Raw genomic sequence first — 25,139 nt, forward strand, 5'->3', positions numbered from 1 at the left:
GATCAGCCATATTTCCTTGCCATTCTTCATTCTTTCTCTCTAGATTTTGCCTTGATTTGCGTGCCAATATTATCCCGAAGCCCTGATATTATTCCCGAGCCCCGAAGCAAGTTTTGAAGCCCCGAAGATCCCGAGAAGTGCAACTCTCGAGCCGAAGCTCTGCTCGCGAGAAGCTCGTTTTTTTGTGAAGATCTTTCAGGACTACCGAGGAATACTACTTCTACAAGTCGTAGTGTTGTCCGGTTATCTTCTGAACAAGTGAGTGTGTAGTTACTTTCTTCTAACGCATATTATGAAGTATTTATTATAAAATATGTGTGATGTGTATATTTGGTTGTTATATGTGTGAATGTATATTCACTTTCTTCTATCTCATATATATATGATATATTATCTATGAAATATGTGTTATATGTGTGTGCCTTATCTGTTATGTGGAATATATATTAAATGAACATGCTTTACAGGTTTTAAAACTATGCATAAAAATATATATTTTTATCTACCAATATGTTGGGTAGAACATGGGTAGATAGTTGATGTGTGATAAACAGATGAGAGGCCTCGATGTTGTTGTTGATCTAGTCATCTAGCGGAGTATGGATGACGACCACGGACTCTTCTAGGCAGTCCAGTGGAACACTAGCAGGCTCATAACTTGTAGGTGTTGTGAACGACGTGTTCACCGGTGTACTCTACTCCCCCACATGGTTGCCTTTAGGACATCTATTGTTGAGGAAACCCCTTAGCAGTAATGTCCATCCCGATGAACTTTCCTAGATTAGGTCCCTTTAGATAGATGTTATTTTAGGGACGTAAAGTGAGGATAACGGGAATGGGTAATCGGGTTATTGTTGGTCGGTAAAAATTAAATATAATTATTTATTGCGGGTTGAAAACCCTATATGCTCACCAGGCTCCCAAGCCTGACCCACTCAGTTTATTTGTATTACAGGAAGTGGCGCAAGGGCATAAGATGGATGAATCATCAAGTTGTTTTGTTTATGAGCCTTTATATGAATTCAATTGTTGAATTGCTTGTAATATTTGTTTATGCTTTTGGTCTGTTTATCGGAACATGACATCCCGAATATTGTTATAAAATGATTATGCATCTTTAATAAAATGCTTTGATAAAATTTATTTTATCATATTTTGTTTTGGGACAAATTCCGCAACTCTTTTGAATAAAAGAAAAAGATTTACTCTGAAAATATTTTTAAAAGCATAAATAAAACCGGTCTTTTCTGGCCGAGATTTTGGGGATGTCACAATAGCGTTTTAGGAAGTTGATCTTAGCAAATAGATAAGATCATTAAGGGTCTTGTCTTAGTCTGTTTCATAGGATTCCCAAAAGAACTCACTATGTGACTTAGAAAGTAGTTGAGCCACCAACTTTCTCAAGACTTTGACACCCAACTCTCCCGGCTTGTCAATATGTGACTACATCTCCAAGATGTGATCACACCTAGACCTTGCCTTGCCAATAGGGCTTGAGTGACCTTAAACTTTTTAGGAACTTGTGGGTTAGGGAGAATAATTGGAGGAGGTGAAAGAAGTATGATATCCATGGGACATCATCTTCATTTAGGAAAGCTTGTTTCAAGAGATTTGGGAAGATCATAAATGTCTAGACCAGACATCTTTTTGGGAGATATTCAAGATAGTTGATTTATAGTCCTTAATATGACACCCAATATGAAATATTAAGGCTAGGACCCAACAAACTATTTTATAACTTAGAAGAGGGATGCCGTAATCCAAGCTATAAAATATTTGAAGGTAGGTGAATGACGATTCACCAATTTCCACCATGAAAAACGAAATAATTTATTAGGTTTTAATTGGATTTGAAAGTCCTAGATCTTTGAGATTCATTGAACTGTTCAAAGGCATGTTTCAATCTCGAGTGTGCCCTTCAGGTTTTGTGACTGGGATGCCGAGGATCACAAAACAAGGTGTGAATAACCATGCAAATATACTTGGTACCCTTAATATTTACCCCTTAATCAGTGTGCCGGTTAACCACACACGCTCCACCGATACTATGATAAATATTAAGTTACCCTTTGCCTACCTTGTTAAGTCCAGGTTAGTGTGCCGGTTAACCACACACGCTCCACTAACGACTTAAGCAAAGTGCAAAGTGTAATTTCATGGGTTAGCACCAAATTCACATTTTCCTAAGTAACTAAGATTGGGTATTAATAAGAGTTTAGTTACTTAGTATTTATCATTAATACTTTTAATGAAAGGAGAATTATAGTCCTTGTCCTACCCGTTCGGCTAACGACCCTCCACCAGTCAAGGAAGCGGTGGGTGAGAGTGGACACCCATTAAACTGCCATTTTATAGGCAGTAACCTTATACCCCCCTTATAGACCGGCTTCGTGAATGAGGCCTACTAACGGTAAGACTGACTTTACTCTTATACATATATATAAATATTATTAACTTATAATATTATAAAGTATAAGGGTTGAATTTTAACTTTTAAAATTGTAAGGGCTAACTTGGAATTAAAGTATTCATAAGTGAAAACTTTTCAAATTCCAAAACTTGAGGGCAAGATTTGAAACTAGTCAAAACTAATTAATTCCATAACTTATGAGTTTAAAGTAGTTTTAATTAAAAAAAACTCTTCAAGTTCCATAACTTGAGGACAAGTTATGGAAGACTTTAAACTAATTAATAAAAAAAAATAACTTTTTTTTATTGTAACTTATGGAACTAATTAAGGTTACACTTTTGTTTTTAATTTAATGAAGAGACTCTTGAACCTCCATAACTTGAGGACAAGTTATGGAGTCATAAAACCATCTAATTAGAACTAGACTCTTCATTTTGTAACCTTTGCCAACTTTTATGAGTTTTATGATTCTTAAATGTGACTTTTCATATAACTTGAGGACAAGTTACAAAAACACACTTTGGAATCAACTCTTAGATTAAAATGGATTGAAAACAACTATTTCACACAACTTTTCTATTAATCTAAGAACCTCATAAGAACAAGATAATTCAAATCATCAATCTTCAAGAAATTAGCATGAACATACAAACTAATACAAATCTTGAAATTATGACAATTATCTTAGAAATTGGATTAGCATGAACATTACCACATCAAAAACAAGTTTATAAGTCCAAAAACATCTTAGGGTAATGTTCCTAGTCCAATTCCAGCCAAAACAATCGAATATATGCATCCAACTCGATTTTTCAGCTACTTTTGCAAGTATAACAAGAAAACAAGCCTAGGCTCTGATACCACTGTTGGGTTATGAGCATTCTAACACTCCTAAGTGTACATGCAACCCTAAATACCTTGGATCTATGTTTTCTCTATTATACATACAATTATGAACATCCAAGGTATTATCCTAATCTAGCATACAAAATAATAAATATAACAAGATAGAATACATACCTCTTTGATGTAGAATGTCTTCATGAAGCTTGAGTGCCTAGTGCCCCAAGTGTGACACCTCAAATGGTTCACACAACACCAAATACACTTGGAATAACTTGAGAGAAACTTGAACACTCCTTGAAATCGTCTAGCCCTCACACTCACACATTAGTGCACGATTTCTTGAGCCATGGGATTCTTTTTTATATGGTGGCTATTAGGGTTACACCATGTAACTCATAACTTTACCCATTCCTTATGCTCCATGGATTTTAACCTCCATGGAGTATCCATGGGTCACCCTATGGACTTAGTCCAACATAAGGAATCTTGGATCACAAGCCCACATATATAAGAATGAATGATTTACACAATCAACCCATATATTTAATTAGTCTCCTTTTGATCACTTAATTAATTCCAAATTAATTCTTGATCAATACTAATTAAATAACCTTATTAATATATTAGAACTTATAATATATTAACCAACCTTAAGTGTTATTTCTCTCATTATAGTCTATCCAAATGCATGATGCCATGCAACCCAAATGGACCATGTCGGGTCGGGTCAAGTCTTACCAATTATAGTTATGGACTTAGACATTAATCCAACATTGGTCCCATGATAGTTTTTGGGTCTAATTAGGAAGTTGGGCCATATTGGGCTTTGGATTGCCATTTTGAGTTTTGGGCTTTATGTGCATTTTGGGTTGGGCCTTGGTTTTGGGACAAGTAAGAAAAGGTTAAAATGGTCTTTACCCTTTAGGAAGTTGGTTTATGGAGTGAGCCTCGGATTTTGGGTTATCGGGTTAATTATTGATTTAGACTGTATTTATTGTTAGTTGGCACGAGATTATCCGGTTCAGCGGTCCGAGCAGTTATTTGATTATCAGCGGATTGAGGTGAGTCTCCTCACTGTACTTGTGGGTCGAAGGCACTAATGTCGGACCACTAGATTTTGTTGTGCTAGTTGTCTTGGTGAATCTTGCGTGGTATGCTGGGCTAGGCCTATTTGAATGTTAGGTTAGGCCTATTGTATGTCGGGCTAGGCCCATTTGTATGTTGGGCTAGGCCGATGGATTAGGAGGGGCTAGGCATATTGTATGTTATGTAGGTGCTAACTGTCTTTGTGACTTTTGCATTTGTATGATAGGGCTAGGCCCATTAGCTTGGTAGGGCTAGGCCAATTATGGTGGGATGGGCCCAATGTGCGGTCTAGGCCCAATGGTATGTATGGTATGTGGTATTTTAGGGAACTCACTAAGCTTTGTGCTTACGTTTTTTTATGGTTATGGTTTCAGGTATTTCCGGTTCGAAAGGGAAGGGCCCGGCTTGATCGCAGCGCATCCACCCATGTTTCCGCATTGTGATGATTTTGGGATTGTACTCAGATAACTGTTTTCTTATAAAGTACTTTTGAATATTTAGAAAAAGAATATTGAATGTTGACTTAAAGAAAATTAATGTTTTGGTTGAATTAAAAATGAAATTTTTACCTCATAATTTTGGAATGTTACAAGTTGGTATCAGAGCCTTGGTTTGAGGGATTCGGGCATACTTTCGGGTGTGACTAAACTCAATCTGAGTAATTGGTAATTTTTCTTAAAAAGGAAATAAATTTTTAAAAGGAATTTTGTAAAGACAAAAGGGGTGTGATGCGTGCAATCAGCCGAGCTCAAGTAAGTGATTCCCAGAGTACCCATACATGTTTTTTATGATTATATGCGATGAGAATTGCATGCTAGGATGAGGCTAGGGATACTTTCAGGAATTGCATGATAGATTGGCATGATATGTGATGCCTTCTAGCCTAGGGATCATTGGATGCTATGTTAGACTGGGAATATGTATTGGTATCAATAATTGCTAAGTGTATGCTTTAAATTTTGTATACGATCAAGATCAGATAGCCCTAGAATGATTGATTTGGCCTTATTTCATGTTCCTCATTTGGTTGTGGTCCTAGGGTAGAGTCTTTTATTCGACAATCTATTTGATCCTGTACTGTGTATAATTTACATGCATAAGGAAACCGACAGTGAGAGTGGAAGTTCCTAGCATGAGTTGTAGTATGTGAGTTTGAATGTTCTTTGGTTATTCTATGGATTGGAGTGCTACTACACGAATGCTGATTGTTTTGTGCTTTGTGGAACTCTTAAGTGACGTGAGTTAGCTATTAATTGAATATGTTAAGTCACGTGTGACAAAGGTTGAATAATCTCAGAGTGATGGATTTGACCCTATTGCGCAGCTCTCATTTGAGTCTAACCGTTATAGGGATGAGTCTTTTACTCGAAGCATTATCTAAGCTTTATTGCATGTGATTGTATTCATGAGGTGGTTAACTGACATTATGGGGAGTTCTTCAGCAGCTGATGGCAGGGTGAGGTCGGAAACCTAAGAAAGCCTAGGAAGTGCTTTAATGGGTTTAGTTGCGCTGTTTAGCGAGTGTTTGAAATATCAGTTTGAGAAGGTGACTTAGAGGGTTCGGGATAATTCCTGAGGAAATTATGGATAGGTGTGGAAGGTAGTATTGGGCCCATACTACTGAAAGCAAAGGATCCATACTCGAATCGGGGAGAGTTTTGGAGAATCTAAGAAGCCTGTGGGATGAGGATTCTTGGGTATGTTCTGATCATTTGCATGTTGTTTTTCTGTATGGTGATGAGCACTCAGGAAAGGGGTTCTGGTTCTGGTTCCGGATCAGGTGCAGGTACTGAGTCGATCGATGAATGGATCCGGGATTTCATATCGTCGGATATTACCCGTGGTATTTTGGAGCAGACTCCTGTGATCTTTGGTACAGTCAAGGAGGGGATTTTGGAGATTTTGGATGAGCGTCTGGGCACATTTCGTGCTGAGGCTATGGCTATTGTTGGAGCTCGCACTCTTTCTTTCCGTGAGTTCCGTCCTTGTGGAGCTCCCGAGTTCTTCGGGGAGAAGGACCCCATTTCCAGTAGGAGATGGTTAGTGGATATGGCTAATGCACTTAGGACGAGTTTCTACCCCGAGGGGTCGAAGGTCAGATTTGCCTCCTGTCTTCTGAAGGACAGAGCCCGAGAATGGTGGGAGGAGGTAGATTTCACTTTGGGAGGCAAAGCCCTGGATACGATGTCTTGGGATGAGTTTGTGACCCGGTTTAGGGCCGATTTTGCACCAACTATTGAGGTGCAACAGTTGCCGAGGGAGTTTCAAGACCTTCACCAGACGACTGAGACTATGGCAGAGATCACTGCCAAGTTCCGGGAGATAGCTTTTTTGGTTTCGAAGTATGTTGCGGACGAGGAGATGAAGAAAGTGAGATATCATGACATGCTGAGGGATGACATCAGGGAGTTCGTGAGTCTGTCAGGGTCTAAGACCCTGAATGATATGATTGCTAGATCCTGAGAGCATGAGGTTGATTTGGAGCACCTCGGGAAGAGGAAACCAGAGCAGACTCAGATTTTAGTAGACCAGATGAAGAGCCCCAGGACTCAGGATTCATGTTTGGGACGCCATTAGGGCCAGGTTCGTTGTGCCAAGTGTGGGAGGACCCATGATGGAGGATGTCGGGACACAGGCCGATGATGTTTCAGTTGTGGTCAGATGGGTCATTTTAGTCGGGATTTCCCCCGTGGGTCGAATCTGATGTGTTTTCACTGCAATCAGGTGGGCCACAAGAAGGCCGACTGTCCAATGTTGAGGGTCAGAGCAGTGAATGCACCTGCTCCGGTTACTTTGAGGATCACTGACGATCGTGAGGGTAGGGCAGGATCCGCAGCAGCTAGGATCCAAGCATTGTAGTGTCAGTCAGGGGAGGCCAGGGTTTCATCAGGTGCTATTGTGGGTATATATTCTTTGATTTCTTCTTGATTATTATCAGTATTTATATTGCTTTAGAATATTGTATTGGTTTGGGTAAGCATTATCTTTGGTTTAGTTCTTTGTTATTGCCTGGGTTATATCATCAAGAATTGTTATATGCCATTTTGCATGCCAATAGTCATTAGTGGGTCGTATCTTACTGAGCGAAATTCAGTTTGTTCGTTTTTGCTCCGGTTCTTTGATGGGGTCAATTCATGGGTAGCAAGAAGATGGTGGTGGCATCCGTCCATGGAAGAACCTTTAGAAGAACCTTTGGGTTTAATCACTATCGTTGCTAGTGAAGGAGCGGTAGCAAGAAGATGGTGGTGGCAACCACATGAGTTTGTTTGGTCATTGGAAGTGTCAGGGGAATTTTATTATCGCAAGGGTTGAAGATGGTTAGAATTCAGAGATTCTTCTGAGGATGGTAAGTTGGAGTGAAGATTCGCCAGTTCAGAGCAAGGGTTATAGTCTTTGTCACCATCATAAAGGACTTAAGGATTTGGTGATGTATAATTAGAATCGATTGGGGTTATCGGGCTTGCTGAGATTTCGGGGAGTATTCATCTGGATTTCAAGAGTTGTGCGATCATCGGGATTGGATAGTAATGGAATGCTAGATCTTGGTAAGCTCAGGTCGTTGACTGTTCGAGTTATAGGGATGTAAGATGGATTGGGAATCCATCAAATTTTGTGGGTTGGGAGAGCTTTGACGAATCCAAGTGAGGGAGAATCGTTCATATTTCCGGAAGTTGAATCAGGTGTGAAACTAGGGTGAGTTTCACATCCTAGTCGAGAGAAAAGACGACTCAAGTGGCCGTCTGGATTGAAGTTGTGTAGGTTGGGAGTTCAGGAAACCTCCAACAACTGGTTGGCATCTTCTTTGTGATGGATAACAGGCATGTGGATGGATCCAGGTTGAGGGTAGTGTTAGAGCCTCGCTGCCTGTTCTTGTTTGATGAAGGCTTTGGGGTTCGAAGCATGACCCAAACACCTAATTGGGGTACATTCGGATGCGGATTCGACGCAGGATGATTGTGGTTGATATAGTAGAGGTGTGGTAAGACCATGGGCGGTGACCATGGCGAGATAGGTGTGTCGTAAGATTGCGGGGTGGCCGTAGCATTCACTGGATTGGCAGATAGTATGGAAGTGTTGTAAGTCTGCAATGGGATCGTAGCACTCACCAGATTGAGGTAGACCATCGTTGGGGTGGTCGTGAGTATAAAGGAGGATCAGCTCGTGCCTTGGGCAAGGCGGACAATGGGGTCGAAGAGCATCTCTTTGTTATGGGAAGAGGATTATTGGGGTCTGAGGCGAGGTTGGGCCTGTGTAGCTCTCGATGGGGTGAGACCCGTGGGCTTGGCACATTCTTTGGTATAGATTGGTTGAGACCCGTGGGCGAGGCCCATATGATTATGGCAATGCATGATGAGACCAGGTAGAGACCGGTTGGGTCAAGGAATTGGATTATGGCTTTAGTAGGATGATTATGTGGGCAAGGAGTGGCATAGTGTGGTGCATAGGCTAGGGTAGCCTCATCAGTTAGACTCTCAAGAACCTGGTGGCCGGACCAGGTGTGAGACTGGTAGTCTCAGTGGTGGTTGGGGATTTTATATCCCGGTTTAGTGAATGGATGCAGTGGATCAGAAGATTTAAGGTGAAATGCAAGTGTATTTCATTGGATCTCCGGTTATGAGTTATGTACCGAGTTGGCTTTTAGTCGAGACTCTTGTGATTATGTTTCGGATTGGTTCCACCTGTGTGGAGGTTAGGCAAGTGATGAGATTTCGGGTTTTCAGCAGTATCGTGTTGGATCGGCAGTTATGGCATCAATGTTTTGTTCAACACTAGAAGGTTTTGATTGGAGCGTTGGTTTCTAGGAGGGTGGTAAGGAGTGATTTCGAGGACAAAATCTAATTTAAGTGGGGGAGAGTTGTAACGCCATGTTCTGAATCATTTCCTAATGCGAGGCGGTGACCCGAAGATTGGGTATCATCAGGATTAGGGCCTTTGGGGAAAGAGAGATTTAGACCCATTTAGGTGTAGGTAATGTAATTTAGATGATCTGGGAGTTCGTTTTGTGTTTTGGAGCCAAGGGGTATATCGGTAAAGTGTTAGTTCGGGCTTTTATGGAAATTGGATTTTTGTTCGGGAAGTTTTAAGGCAAGGATTATTTTATATAAACATAGAGCTTCTCGTTGCCTTTTTGTGGATATAAGGATCGTCGGAAACGGACTTATAATGAAGAAGTTATGGCCTTCGGAAGTTTGGTGGTTTTAGGGTTAAACCGAGTACGCGGGTCGTACACAAGTGTACGCATGGCGTACTAGTGTTAAGGCAAGTACGCGGGGCGTACTTTGGTGTACGATGGGCATACTAAGCAGATGGATCGCGGAGGCTTAAGGGAGTACAATGGGCGTTCTAGAAGTATGCAGTACGTACTCCAATCAGATCCAAACCCTAATTTAGGGTTCTGGACCCTATTTAAGCTCCTTAACTCACCACCAAACCCTATTATCATTCAGCCTCCATCCCTCTAAACCCTAGAAACGAAATCCTAGCCCCCATTTGAGTGGTTTTTGAGCTTTTGGTGGTATTTCATGCTTTTTGGTGTTGATTGAAGAAGAATGAACTTCTTGGAGAAGTGTGGGTTTGCTTGAAGCTTTTGGATCCAAGCTTTTTGCATCTTGATCTAAATTTAGAAGGTATAAAGTTTCTATCTTAATGAACCTAGGTGTTAGATCTAGTTTAAGGAGTATTTTGGGTTCATTTTAGTCCTTAGAGTCATCCTTGTGAGTATGAGCTACTCAAAGAGCTTAGAATGTTGGATCTTGGCCTTTGGGAGGTCCCTTGTTTATAAAAATATCATCTTGATGAGTTATTTTGGACCATGCATGAGTTTAGATGTTTATTATGGATGTTATTAAGGATTTGGTCCCATTAAGCCATGCAAAGGAGTAAAGTTATGAACTTTACGTGTTAAGACATCTCATTAGGGTCATATATGAGTTTAGAAGTCATTGTCTCAACCATTAAGAACCTAATATGCATTTTTGGTCCTTGATGAGTACGTTGGGCGTACGTAGGAAGTATGCTCAGCGTAATGAAGGTTTTGTGCATCAGCCGCTTGTACTCTATGCTTCGAGGGTGAGTACGCAGGGCGTACTCCCCAACTTGTCATTTTGGGCTTTTTGAGGTTTGGGCGTTGTTGGGCCATTGGGCTTTTGGCTTTGGGCCATGGTTAGGCTGTGAGCTTTCTTGGTATTGGTTCTATGACAGTTTTTGGGCCCAACTAGGAAGTTGGGCCATATTGGGCTTTGGATTGTCATTTTGGGTTTTGGGCTTTTTGTGCATTTTGGGTTGGCCCTTGGTTTTGGGACAAGTAGGAAAATGGTAAAATGGTCTTTTACCCTTTAGGAGATTGGTTTATGGAGTGGGCATCCGATTTTGGGTTATCGGGTTAACTATTGATTAAGAATGTATTTATTGTTAGTTGGTGCGAGGTTATCCGGTTCAGCGACATGAGCAGTTATTTGATTATCAGCGGATTGAGGTGAGTCTCCTCACTGTACTCGTGGGTCGAAGGCACCAATGCCGGCCCACTAGTTTTTGTTATGCTAGTTGTCTTGGTGACTCTTGCATGGTATGTTGGGCTAGGCCCATTGTATGTCGGTCAAGGCCCATTTGAATGTTGGGTTAGGCCCATGGATCAGGAGGGGCTAGGCCCATTGTATGTTATATAGGTGCTAACTGTCATTGTGACTTTTGCATTTGTATGATCGGGCTAGGCCCATTAGCTTGGTCGGGCTAGGCCTATTATGGTGGGTTGGGCTCAATGTGCTGGTTGGGCCCAATGTGAGGGCTAGGCTCAATGGTATGTGTGGTATGTGGTATTTTGGGGAACTCACTAAGCTTTATGTTTACGGTTTTTATGGTTATGGTTTTATGTATTTTCGGCTCGAAAGGGAAAGGCCCGACTTGATCGCAGCACATCCACCCATGTTTCTGCATTGTAATGATTTTGGGATTGTACTCTGATAACTATTTTCTTATAAAGTACTTTTTAATATTTAAAAAAAGAATGTTGAATGTTGACTTAAAGAAAATTAATGTTTTGGTTGAATTAAAAATGAAATTTTTACCTTATAATTTTGGGATGTTACAATGTTGCTCGTGAAATAAGGATGAGGTTGAATGAGTTAAAGACTAATCAAAGGTTTTTGGAGGTATTGCCAAGTGGAATCAACTAGTTTGATACTAGGTCAGGAAGTGAGGCATATTATGTTGATCTAGAATAAAGAACATGATCATGCAGGATGTGGCAACTAAATAGTTATCGGTATGTTCATTTTGTGTCTACCATTAGCTACCTTAATAGAGATGTGGAGAAGTTTATGGATCTAATTTTTTTGTAGATAAATGTATATGAAGATTTACCATTACAAAAAATTTCCCATGAATGGAAACAATATATGGCCTGAAACTAGATACATTCCACCTTTACCCCCCCCCCCCCCCCCCCAAAAAAATAATGGAAGGATGCCTGGAAGGCCCAAAACAAAAAGAGTAATAGATATGATTGAAAAAGTGGGAAAACATAGAGTGTCAAAGAAGGGTAAGAAAATATCATGTAATTTGTGCCAAGGGGAAGGTGATAATAAGAAGACTTGTCCATCCTTTGATAGGCCAAGACTAGAGAAGTTACCAACAAGGGTTAAGAGGACTAAGACAACAAAGGTATTTACCACTTCAGTTTCTTATTTCTTATTCGTTAATAACTATGTGTTATATAACAATATATAATCTTTGCATGATAGGGTCAAAATATGGAGAGTGGTACTTCACAAGTGGCATGTGGAGTGGAAGGTGGAGGTGGGACTGGAATGGAAGGTCGGGGTACAAAAGTTATAAGGGAGACTGGGACTTCACAAGTGACATTGGAGAGGGTTAATGGACGAATTCCACAAGTTAAGAGGAGGAAAAAGAGTGAAATGATCATCAAGAAAAAATTGGCTACCCAAATTATGGGAAAGAATGGAGAGGGGAGCATTGCAGAAAAACCCGTTACCATCAGATAAGTTATGCGTAGGATAGATGGGGAGTGCATGGGGAGTATCCTTTTTATGAATGTGCATGGCTAAACCTATCACCTTTAATGACATCTTTTTTTTTGTAGTAAAAAAAATGTTGGGATGTCAACTTTTGAAAGATTCTATATCCTTATTATATGTAATGATTTCTACTGGCATTGGTTGTTATTGTATTGTCCTTTTTATGCATGTGCATTAACATAAAGTCTGAAGTATTATTGCATCGTCCCTTGTTTTTTTTGTTGTGGTTTTATTCAAAAATTGTTTCATAAACATAAAGATAACAAAAAAAGACTTTAATTTTGAACAAAATAAAACTAGTTTCATTCCCACCAAAAGATCATTTTGCAAGAATTAGAAATATTAAATAACATTAAGAAGAAGAAAATGAAACAACCTTTGAAGACTTTGGTTCTTTTTGGCAATTAGGAAGTTAACGAAGATGACTTTAAGCTCCAAGGAAGAAGCTCTCTAAAAGTATCCACCAACATTTAGCCAACTTGGTAAGATGATAGTTTTCTTCTTGTAATAATGATACTCTTAAGCCTTTAAGAACAAAACAAGGTTTTTGTTCTAAAGGAGAGTTTTAGGTGTTGTTTGTTTTTTCGAAGCGAAAATGTCGGAAGTCTGCGGACTACCTCTGCAACCCTCTGCAGCAGAAGAGGTGGACCAAACGGCTGCAGAGTGTAATAAGAAGCGTGTTTGTTTTTTTAATATCTGCAGATATTAAAAAAATTAAAATAAAGTGATTTAATAAACCGAAAATAGTTTTTTAATACTCTAAATTTAATAATTGTAGTCTTAAAACATTGAAATAAAATTCATACAACCAAATTAGTCTTACAATAACATTTTTAAATAAAATTCGTACAACCAAACTTTAATAATTCTCAATCCATATTTTGCATCAATTGTTCGGCAATTTCATCCCGTAACCGGGTCATATATTCACGGTCCGCTGCAGTACCATGTGTTGGAATCTCATCTTCATCATTATCAACGACTGCATTGTTATTTCGAACCGAGGCATTTGGTTCATCATATTGTGCAAAATACTCATCGCGTAGTCCCTCTCTTCTTATAAAATTATGAAGCGTGAAACATGCAAGGGTAATGTTTTGTTGTGTAACCAACAAGAATGGCACCATCCTCTTCAATATAGGGAATCGTGCTTTCAAGACACCAAAAGCACGCTCAATGACATTCCGAAGTTTTGCGTGTGCATGGTTAAATTTTTCTTTATTCGTTAATGCATGTATTCGACAAAAATCTCCAAGCCAATACCTCACATTACGATACGGTGCCATAAAACCTCGAATGTTTGCATAGGCGGCATCATAAAGATAATATTTATCTGTAAAAAAGATCATTCATTTTCCTCAACCGATACATTTTTGCTATCCTTTAACGCGTAATTTACTCTAAAATGTGCACATAGTCGAACAAATGAATCACGAGACATGTGTAGTACTTCGACACATTGTAGAGGATTACAGTGAAGTAACTCTAACGTAAATTCATGTCTCGTCATTTTCGAATCGTTGTCCCACACTCGTTTCACACCCCTCTTCCAAAAGTAGCGGACATACAAGTACATTAGAATTATGAGAAGTATCTTTTTGTCGTGATCCATTAGGAACCTATTAATCAACACAAGTACATTAAAAAAACATACAACTCAAGTATTAAATAATATAAAATAAAACTTAAGTACCAAATAACATAATATAATAACATAAATCAAATACAAAATAACATAACATAATAACATAATTCAAGTGCACCAAATAGTAAAACATAAAACTCAAGTACCAAATAACATAAACTTCAAATACCAAATAACATAAAATTCAAGTATCAAATACCATAAATAACATTCAAGTACCAAATAACCAAAAAATATAACCACATAGTTCCAACACATGTAATTAAAACCTAAACAACTCCAATATGTAAACTTAACGGACAATCTTTCCATCCTTTAAAACTCCTAAACTTGTAGCATTCATCTCGATCCATCCTCTTAATATATGTGGATCATTGGTCAAATTTACCCACATCTCTCTTATATTCATTGTCCCTCCAAAACTGTGATAAGCGGAAAATCGTAGATGGTCTACTGGGCCTAACTCGAACAACTCTAGCTTCTCTAAACATTGAGGAATTGTAGGCCCTTGAGTCAGATGTCGTAGAGCTTTTTGCATCTCCAGTGCTAAATCATCAGCAGTAATAGAAGCTTTAGGTGAGGCACTAGAAGGTGTATAAGTTGAAGCACTAGGAGCTTGAGGTCTAGGAGTTGAGGGTTTTGCCCTTTTGTTGGGGTTACCAATAGGTGAAGCAGCAGAAGGTGAATCAACAGAAGGTGAAGTAGCAGAAGGTGGCGGCTAAGTAAAATGCTCACTAGTATGATTGGAAAAGTAATCATCCTCATGTATGTTAATAGAAGGGGTGTCCATAAGTTGTAGTGGTACGACATGGCAAGAAGATGATCCATGTCCCGATGGTTTTTGGGATGTGGCATAACTTAGATTACCAGAGGCACTATTTCCATCAAAGAGTTCAGCACAAAGCTCTGGAAACAACAATGGGACAGTTTTCAAAGAAGTTGCTTTCGGATGTCCCTAAACCTAATAAATGTAACAAAAGTAGTATAAGAATAATTTCCAACTATATTAACAAAATACATATAAATATGTGTATATATATATATATACCTTTTTAAAGTCCTCCCACTCCTCATTTGTTAAGTTAAAAGTATTTGTTTCAGGATTGTAAAGGTTGCCAGTTTTGTTTTTCAAGTATAACCATCCTGTGTATTTGGCTTTAAGGTTGTCATAGGTGTGTTTTTAATTGTCTTTGAGTCAAATCCAAGCCATACTTTTCCTTAATGGTTGTTCCTAACTTGTTCCATGAATGTTTGTGCAAACTCAAACCTTTTCTACCCACAATTTGTACTTCTTCAATACAAGTATGCAATAAGAATTTTATTTGCTCATTGGTCCATGTATGTTTATCTCCCATTGCTAATAACAAAAAAAATTGAATGCATACTTTAGCAACAAATAAAATGATATTTCAACATAATAATAACTTAAATTGATGACATTTCAACAACAATGCAACATGAATCAGAAAAAAAAACCATATAAGCAAAGATTATACAATAAAATCAGCAAATAAGCATAAATTTTCATATAAGTTTCTGATTTCAGTAAAGATTTTAAGAAACATTGATAACAAATCAGCACAAATTATGCATAACTTTCTGATTTCAACAAAAAATACAACATGAATAGCTTATAGGAACAACTACATCACAAATCAACATAAATTGCAAAAATTAGAAAATTGCATTTATAATTCATTCTACCACAAATATTCTAAACAACTCAGCAAAAACCGATTTCAAGAAGCATGAAGACAATATCAGAAATCAGAAAGAAAAAAAAACCCTTACCTGCGTCTAGACGCCGGCAACGAAACAGAGCTTGAAGATGACGACCAGCAGACCTGCGAAGGGTGATCAAAGGGGGGTGGACGAAGGTCTCCTACGTCCGATTTGACGAAACCTGAGAATGAAAGCAACGAAAGCAGATGCGGCGATGGAACTGTGTTGTCCGCTTCTTTTTTTCTTTTAATTAGGTTAGGCGTTTTTTTAGATTATGTTAGGAAGAGGTAAGAAGAGCCAAGCCCAATGTTGCATGGGGCAGAGGACGGGAAAAGTGATGCGCATGTGCTGTGTCGCGCAGCAATAAGTGGTAAGAAGAAGTTTTTTATAAAAAACAAACACCACCTTAGTAAAGTATCAAACATCTTCTTACGACTTAACCATTTAAGAAAACAAAAGATAGAGAGTATATATAAAGGGAAAGAGCAAAATTTCATGGGTTTGCTAGTTAGAATGATCTAATTAAGGCATTTCTTAAGGCTTTTAACCAAATCTTTATCCCATAGGTCTTAACACTTTAAGCAACATTCCTCTAAAGCCTATATCTTAATAATACTTTCAAGACATGCTTCTAAAGCATGTCCCCTTGAATATTATAATCAAAATAGCATATTCTCTTACACCATGGTTAGCTCATGTTTTTTTTATTTATTTATAAAGAAAAATAGAAGATTTTATAAAAAAAATCTTCAAGTCTTTTATAAGATATAAAACATTACCCTTTTAGCTAAAAGACAAAAGTCTTTATAGTCCAAAAGATGTACATGACCTAATAAATCATACCATATTTTATGATATATTATGATATTTATATTGAAATAATATTATTTTCCCAAAAATAAATAATTTCCAATTAATTACTAGAACTATATTTATTTATCAAGAATTAAATTCTTATAAATAATATATTTGGATAAAGTTGTTAGTGTGACCCTTTAAGATCATATATTATCTAGCAATATCATTTTATAATGACTCTTGGGCATAAAGATCTTTCAATCTCCCACTTGCATAAGACTTATCATAGATTAATATAGACAGTGGTGAACATCTAGAAACATTTCACTGCCCCTAATAATATATGACTTAGTGTCATTCTATCAACATACAATTCTCAAAAGCTCAAAGCTTCAATTGATGTATAAGGTAAGTTTATCAGTTATCCCTTTGTTACGGACATCCTGTTGAACATGAGACTTGGACCACAATCGAACTCATTATGTTCAACTTTGGGTAACGCGTGTTAGATGTCTAGCTCTAAACACATAAGAGAAACAAATCCCATCTTGACTACATAAGCATCTTGCATAGTTCACACCATACCTGAAAATGGCTTTTATAAATGCCCGACTAAGGATCGCCATTTGACCATACCTAAGCACAACACTCCATACACTCAAGCCCCACTATGTATCTTAGGTGTTAAGGATACAACGATAGTACCTTTTAATCAAGTATCACTCATAACTACGATCTATGAGTTGATCTTAATGTAGGTTTGTTCAATATCAGTTCTCTGACAAGTACTTATGAAACTTGGTTACATCCACTTGCCTACTTTCATCTAGTGAGAGTCAACCAATCCAATTCATATTAGTCTTAATTCATAATTTATTCTACAGTTATAACCGACTATGAACCTTTAGAATAATAAGATTATTCATGGATTATACATGTTAATATAGAACACAACAAGTATTGATGTGATTATCATATCCCAATATATCAAAACAATATATAATAGTTGTTGTCTTAATGTTCCAATATCCAAATATTAAATTAAAATCAAAATCTCATTTCTAGAATAATAAAGTCCTATAGTTGAAGTTTTCCCATTCATACTTAGCTTAAAAGGAAGGACTTTATTAATGGGTCCGACAAAATTCAATTTGTGTGAATTATGTGAATACTATCATCTTCATACTTGACATTACTCTAGGTATAGTTAAATGTCTTGGAAAATATGATTGGTGTTCTTTCGTGACATAGAGTCTCTTAGCTTGATTAAGTATACTCTCGAAGTCACAAATATTTCTATATGAACCTCGAATGGTAGAAATCAACATAGTTTTTCAGTGAACTCATTCATCCAATCATATTTGATTTCAACTTCTAAAGTATTAGTGTAACGCCCGTGTTTCAAGGCTAAACATTGATGCGGTGATGTAATAATCTAGGTCAACCTTTGTAACCTATTTTAAAGTAATAAAGATGAATCACTTGAATATTATGTGAATTATGTGCTTTTATGTGATTATACACTTGTTTATAATGATATAATAAATTAAGAAAGAAAATAAGCGTCAAAAATAAAATGTTAGATAAGCCCGATATCGATGAACAAATTTTCAGTGGTCGTTACAAGGATTCCGGAGATATAAAGAACGCCGAAATCCGAGTTATAACGAAGAAGTTATGACCTGTCGAAGTTTCGCGACAGAACCGACACGACACTGTGAAACGTAAATAGTGAATTTGCGATATAGGACTTTTAGCCTTAGCGATCTAAACGAAAGTCGTGGTGTTCATTAAAACGAGGGCATGCATAAAAAGAACGCCCAAATCTGACTTCGTATGAGTAAATTATGATATTTCTAAGATTTGGCATACCAGTGCACAGCTCGGAATTCGAATTTTAGATCGAGCGGTTTTTGGCCAACGCAACCTAAATGAGAATTGAAGATCTCATTATTACTAGCACAAAGGTAAAAAGACAGACGACCACAGACGTCGGATGAAGAAGTTATGAATTTTTAACGGTCTTTTCCTGTCCCGGCCTGTTAAAAATATAACTTTAAAAATAAAATCAAAATTAGCCAACGGAGTCTAAACGAAAGTTGTATAGTACGGTCCCGCCTACGCGTCGATATAAAGAATGTCGAAAACAGAGCTCGTAAGCTAAAGTTATGAATTTTTTAAGTCGGGATGGAAAATTGCGAGCTGGATGCGAGGGGTACGCCCAACGTATCCTCGGACGCCAAGCGTACCGGAGTACGCCTCGCGTACGAAGACCGAACGCTCTGCGGTTTGAGTTTTTATACGGTCTGAGATAAGCCACGAAGCTCCAGCCGATGACCGACGCATGCCCCATAACGCTCTGCGGTTTGGAAACTTTGCCCCCTCAGAGCCCGGTTTTCAAGCAAACCTCCCGGTTTCCTCAAAGGAAATCATATTTTTAAGAAGCGAAGCGTTGTTCAAGTTGGAATCACCACCCTAATAAGTAAGTGCATAGTTACTTTCATCTTACACATAGATATGAAGTATTTTATATAAATTACGTGTTATGTGTATATATATTATCTGTTTACTTGAGATCTGTGCTGGATGGAAGATCCAAACTTTTTCTTTTCAGATCTGAACCTTTTCTTTTCAGATCTAAACTTTCTTCTTCAGATCTGAACCCTGGAAACTATGGATTTAGTGTCTGTTGTATAAACCCTGGCGACGATGGACTTCGTGCCTATTCCTTAGGAAAATCCTTAGGAATGAGTGATAGATGATTCTTATGGTAGATCCTTAAGGAATAAAGAAGATAATGGGGATGGGTAATTGGGTTAATTGTTTGATGATAAAACATAATAACTTTATTATTGTGTGTTGAAAACCCTATGTACTCACCAGGTTTCCCAACCTGACCCACTCAGTTTATTTGTATCACATGTGTCGATATAAAGCTACACTACACTGAGAGATTAAAGAGATGTAGATCACTAGTGTAAATGAATGTAAGTTCTGTTTATGCTTATGTTTCTGTATTGACGTTGACATCCCAAAGTTTTAAAAAGAATAAAATACATTTCTTCGGAAATGCTTTGATAACATATTTATCATGTTTTTTCTGGGAACAAAATTCCGCAACACATTTCTTCAAAAGTATACTCTGATTTTAAAAATGAAGCATAAACAAATCGGTCTTTTCTAGCCGTGAAAATGGGGATGTCATAGTTGGTATCAGAGCATTAGTTTAAGCGAACTAGGAATTTGTAGGATTTCTAGACTTAAACTTAGAATGCTAAGAAATGATTGTGAGATGAGTGTCTACCACATTTTAGACACAAGCACTAGTTAATTTTAGGAAAGATGCCTAAATTGCTTTATGTGCTAAATGAATTGTGATGATATCGGATCTATGGTCTGTTGCCGACCGGATCTGGAAATTTTAAGTGTACAGGTTTCTAAACGTTTGATTACGGTATTAGAACTGGCATGTAACTTGTCGGAGTGATAAGGAGATTTATACGTCTATCACAAATAAACGTTTGGTGTATAGACCGACATGGTGAGCACTCGAAGCGGATTTGGAAATGGTAACCCGCAGCCTGAGCCACAAGTGATTGAGAGAGCACCAGAAGTAGCAGTTGCACCTGAGCCAATCATGATGGCAGGGGTACAGGCAATGGTGCGGATGATTTTGGATCAACCGATGGAAGAGACAAGGCGTTTACTTCAACAAAGTAAGGACGAACTTACTGTGCCAGTACGCCAGGCACCTAATCTTGAGACAACCATCTGGGTTGCTAAGTCTATTGAAGAAATGATCAACGATATGACCACCAACAAGGTTGAAGTTGGCAAGAAGAGGAAATTTGAGGGGTCTTCAAGGTCAAACAAGAGCAACATGTTCTCAAAGTCTAACAAACGCGGAGGTAAAGGAAAATGGTGCGAGAAGTGCAAAAATAAACACTCTGGAAAATATGGCAGGAAGGTGAATTGTTTCAAGTGTGGAGAGACTAGGCATTACGTTGATGAGTGTACATTTACTAAGAGGGTGTGTTACGGATGTAGGGAATGAGGGCATTTATCTAGGGACTGCCCGAAGAAAAATGAAGCAGCAAGAGCGAATGCACCTCCAAAGCCAAAAAGCATCTCAGAAAATCCTTGACGAAGAAGTTGACAATGTGAGTAGTCAAGGATGAGGATGTTGGATTAGGTGTCTAAGTTCATAACTATTTCTGGGTTGTACTTGACCTGACCCGACATGGTCCATTTGGGTTGCATGGCATCATGCATTTGGATAAACTAAAATGAGAGAAATAACACTTATGGTTTATTAGTATATTATAAGTTCTAATATATTAATAATATTATTTAATTAGTATTGATCAAGAATTAATCTAGCATTAATTAAGTGATCAAAAGATGACTAATTAAATATATGGGTTGATTATGTAAATCATCCATAACTTGTATAGTGGGCTAAAGGCTCCATGGATTATCAAGTTGGGCTAAGGTCCATAGGATGCTCCATGGGAGTTACAAACCCATGGGTCATGGAAATGAAGAGCCATGTTACATTAGGGTTTACATGGTGTAACCCTAATTGTAACACACTATATAAAGGATATGTTATCTACCAAAATCGGCTACATAAGTAGTTGCAAGAGGGCAAGCCGATTTCTAAGTGTGACATTCTCTCTCAAAGTTTATTCCAAGTGCATTTGGTGTTGTGTGAGACATTTGAGGCATCACACTTGGGGTGCTAGGCTCTCAAGGTTTTCAAGGAATCAAATCAACTACAAGGTATGTAATTCTAGCCATCTTTTATGTTAAAGTTCCCCATGTATGCTAGATAGGATTATGAACCTTGGAAAAAGTATTTTGCATGTATTTTTAGACAAACATAGATCCAAGGTTTTCTAGGGTTGCATGTACACTTAGGAGTGTTAGAATGCTCAAAACCCAACAGTGGTATCAGAGCCTAAGCTTGTTTGTTGATACTTGATGCAAAATAGTGAAAAAAGTCGAATTTCTTGCTGTCTGCACAGGGAACTCGCCGAGTCCATGGGGGGACTCGCCGAGTCCAAGCATAAACTCATCCTACTCGTCGAGTAGGTTCTTGCACTCGACGAGTAGGAACCCCAGGATGCAGATTTCCGACTTTTGCTGCTGGAAATGGACTAGAAACATTACCCTAAACTGTTTTGGTGTTTTAAAACTTGTTTTAGTTGGTGTAATGGTTGTTCTAATCCATTTACAATGGTTAATATCAAAATTCCATGATTTTATGTGTTCTTGAAGTTTTGATATTCATATTCATGTTCTTATGAGATTAGATGATCATAGGAATTATTTGTAACTTCTTGTTAGTTTTAATTCTTGATCATTATGTGTTTTAATGGAATCCATAATTTGTCCTCAAGTTATGGATTACCAAAAGTCTTTATATTTTAAAGTTCATTAAAATCACATAGGTTACATAAAAATGAAGAGACACTCACTTTAATAAACCCATTAATCTCATAAGTTATGAATTGAAGAGTTTTGTAAAGTTACAAAACTTGCCCTCAAGTTTTGGAACATGTAAAGTCATCATAAAAACTTCAGTTCCAACCCTTAGAATTTTAAAAAGTTAAAATTCAACCCTTATACTTTATAATATTATAAGTTAATAATATATATATATATATATATATGTATAAGATCAAGTCGTCTTACCATTAGTAGGCCTCATTCACGAAGCCGGTCTATAAGGGGGTATAAGGTTGTTGCCTATAAAATGGCAGCTTAATGGGTGTCCACTCTCACCCACCGCTTCCTTGACTGGTGGAGGGTCGTTAGCCGAACGGGTAGGACAAGGACTTATAAAATTCTCATTAAAAGTATAATGATTATTATAAAGTAACTAAATGTTTTATTAAATTCCCAATCTTAGTTACTTTAGGAAAATGTGAATAAGGTGCTATTCCATGAAATTAGACTTTACACTTTGTCAAAGTCGTTAGTGGAGCGTGTGTGGTTAACCGGCACACTAACCTGGACTTAACAAGGTAGGTAAAGGGTGACTTAAGGTTTATCATAGGTCGGTGGAGCGTGTGTGGTTAACCGGCACATCGATTGAGTGATAAACATTAAGGGTACCAAGTAATTTGCATGGTTACTTCACACCTCGTTTTGTGATCCTCGGTATCCCAGTCACAAAACTTGGAGGGCACACTCGAGATTGAAACATGCCTTTGAAAAGTTCATTGCATCTCAAAAGAATCTAGGAATTTCTAAAGACCAATTAAAACCTAATAGTTTATATTTCGTTCTATGGTGGAAATTGGTGAATCGCCATTCGCGTATCTTCAAATATTCTATAGCTTGGATTACAACATCCCTCTTCCAAGTTATAAAATATTGTGTTGGGTCCTAGCCTTAATATTTCAAATTGGGTGTTATATTAAGGATTTTAATCAACTAACTTGAATTTCTCCCATTGTAGATGTCTGGTTTAGACAACAATGATCTTCCCAAATCTAACGGAACAAGCTTTCTTTATGAAGATGACTTCCTGAGTTTGGCTCATGGAAATCATACTTCTCTTCCTCCTCCTCCTCCAATTGTTCTCCCTGACCCACAAGCCCGAAGACTTGAAAGGTTCAATGTCACTCAAGCTCTAGTAGAAATGAAACATAAAGATGGAAGACCTGTGTGCACTCATGTCTTAAGAATGAAGTCACACATTTACAGGTTGAGAATGTTGGGTGCTGTTATTTCAAGGAAGTTTGCTATTGACTGGGTTCTTCAATCACTTCCTGAGTCATATAGTGATTTTATTAAAGATTACTATATGACAGATCTTGACATGACCCTAATAGATCTTTCTTATTTGCTGATTGCTGCTGAATCAGAAATGATTTGGCGCAAGAATCAAGCAACTATGGGTGGAAGATCTACTTCTCAAACTTCCATGGACATGGACAATGGTAACATTGGAAGTCCAGAAAAACTTTCTCTTCCCAATGGAAAGGGATCAGCCTTGGTCAACCCGGTTGACCGGAAGGTAAAGAGAAAGATTAAGTCTGGAATAGCCTGTTGTACCATTCCCGAAGAGTCTATATGTTTTCATTGAGAAGGAAAAGGGAATTGGAAGCGAAACTGCCCTAGCTACCTGAAGGATTTGGAAGAAAAGAAGAATCAAAAGTTTGACTCTGGTTCAGGTAAGCCCACTATCTAACTATGTTAAGTTCCTAATTGCTGATTGTTATTACATAATGTGACTAAGTTGCATTTTGATGTTTGGCAGGATCAAGCAAAGGGAAGGAAAACTTAAAGTAAAAGTATGTTGAATCTGATCGCGAAGATGGATTTCTATCGCATGGTTGAAGATCGGATTTTTGAGCTACTACTTAGGAGATATGATAGATTGCTAGAAAAATATGTAATAGCATAGTTTTCATTTCAAGTTGCATTGTAAGGGAAAAGTTGTTTCCTCCTTGCAATGACATTTTATGAAAAAATTGATGTTTGTATAGTTCTAGCAATAATGGAAATGTGAATTTGATTCTATCATTTGTGGTGGTGTCCAAATTTACCAAATAAGGAATATTCTCATCAACCAAGTTTCATTTGGATCGAAACTTGGAATCATGCAAGTTGTATAGTATGATGATTGAGAATTTTCATCTTTGGAAAATTAAGACTAATTCCTTGATCACATGTATATGTGAGTCAAGTGAAGGACTAAGGTATACAGTACACAGTCTTGTGCACTTGCTAAGGTCCACCACAAAAGATCGTCAAGACTATTCGTCATGATTTACTAAGGTTGAGTAAATATGGTTATACTTAACAGTTTAAGTATAATTCTGCAGCATTGGAAAAATTCGATGTATGGCAGAACGAATACGAAGAATCAAATTAGGCAGGAAGATAAAAGTTTCTCAAATCTGAAAAGATGGGAAAGCACTTTAGTATCATGTTTTGTGATCATCTTAATGATTTAGAAATCATATCACAATTGGTCCTCTAAGGACATCTTAGTGCATTCCTATGGCTAAGAAGAGGAATCAAGAATTGTTGAAATGATTGAATCAAGAAGATGAGCCATACTTCGTTCCAAAACAAGTCTTAGAGTCATACTCCAAGACTGTAAGTTGAGTGACATATCTTAAAGAAAGGTTTATAACACTTGTCAAATGTAAGAGTAAAAGTGTCATACTCTTGTACATTTGAAATTGGTAAGTTGTGATGTTTTGGATAAAACAAAGACCAACTAAGGCCAATTGTGCGAAGTGTTTCTCTTGATAAAGAATCTGCACTATCTCTAGAATATTTGGCAAGTGAGTCTTATATGTCAAGAGGACAGTGGGAGTCTTAAAGATCTTGGAAAAGCCTTTAGATCTAATCAAGAAGAAGAAACCTATAGTTTATCACTAGTACACGACTTGAGGTTTATAACCTATCGTGTTGACATACTCTTACTTCTGTGCCCATTCCAGTTAAATTTGGCTTTTCATAGGAGTTCTGAGAGTTCTCAATTGGTTGCATAACTACTTGGAAGCAATGGCAGGCCCTGTACTGCCAGGTGGCAAGAAGTTAAGATTGCATAAGTTCAGTCCATATGAGTTTGAAT

The 25,139-nt window shown here is 37.7% G+C and overlaps 1 protein-coding gene across 1 annotated transcript; it reads right to left on the reverse strand.

The window, feature by feature from the left end:
* Positions 1–13,244: 13,244 nt before the first annotated feature.
* Positions 13,245–13,724, reverse strand: LOC145130737 (uncharacterized). The gene has a single exon (XM_079065509.1). The coding sequence runs from the start codon at positions 13,722–13,724 to the stop codon at positions 13,245–13,247; it is 480 nt and encodes a 159-aa protein (XP_078921635.1).
* Positions 13,725–25,139: the final 11,415 nt, after the last annotated feature.

This window comes from Lactuca virosa, chromosome 8, assembly GCF_052849685.1.
Source record: "Lactuca virosa cultivar CGN04683 chromosome 8, Lactuca_virosa_CGN04683_v6, whole genome shotgun sequence".
Lineage (NCBI taxonomy): Eukaryota > Viridiplantae > Streptophyta > Magnoliopsida > Asterales > Asteraceae > Lactuca > Lactuca virosa.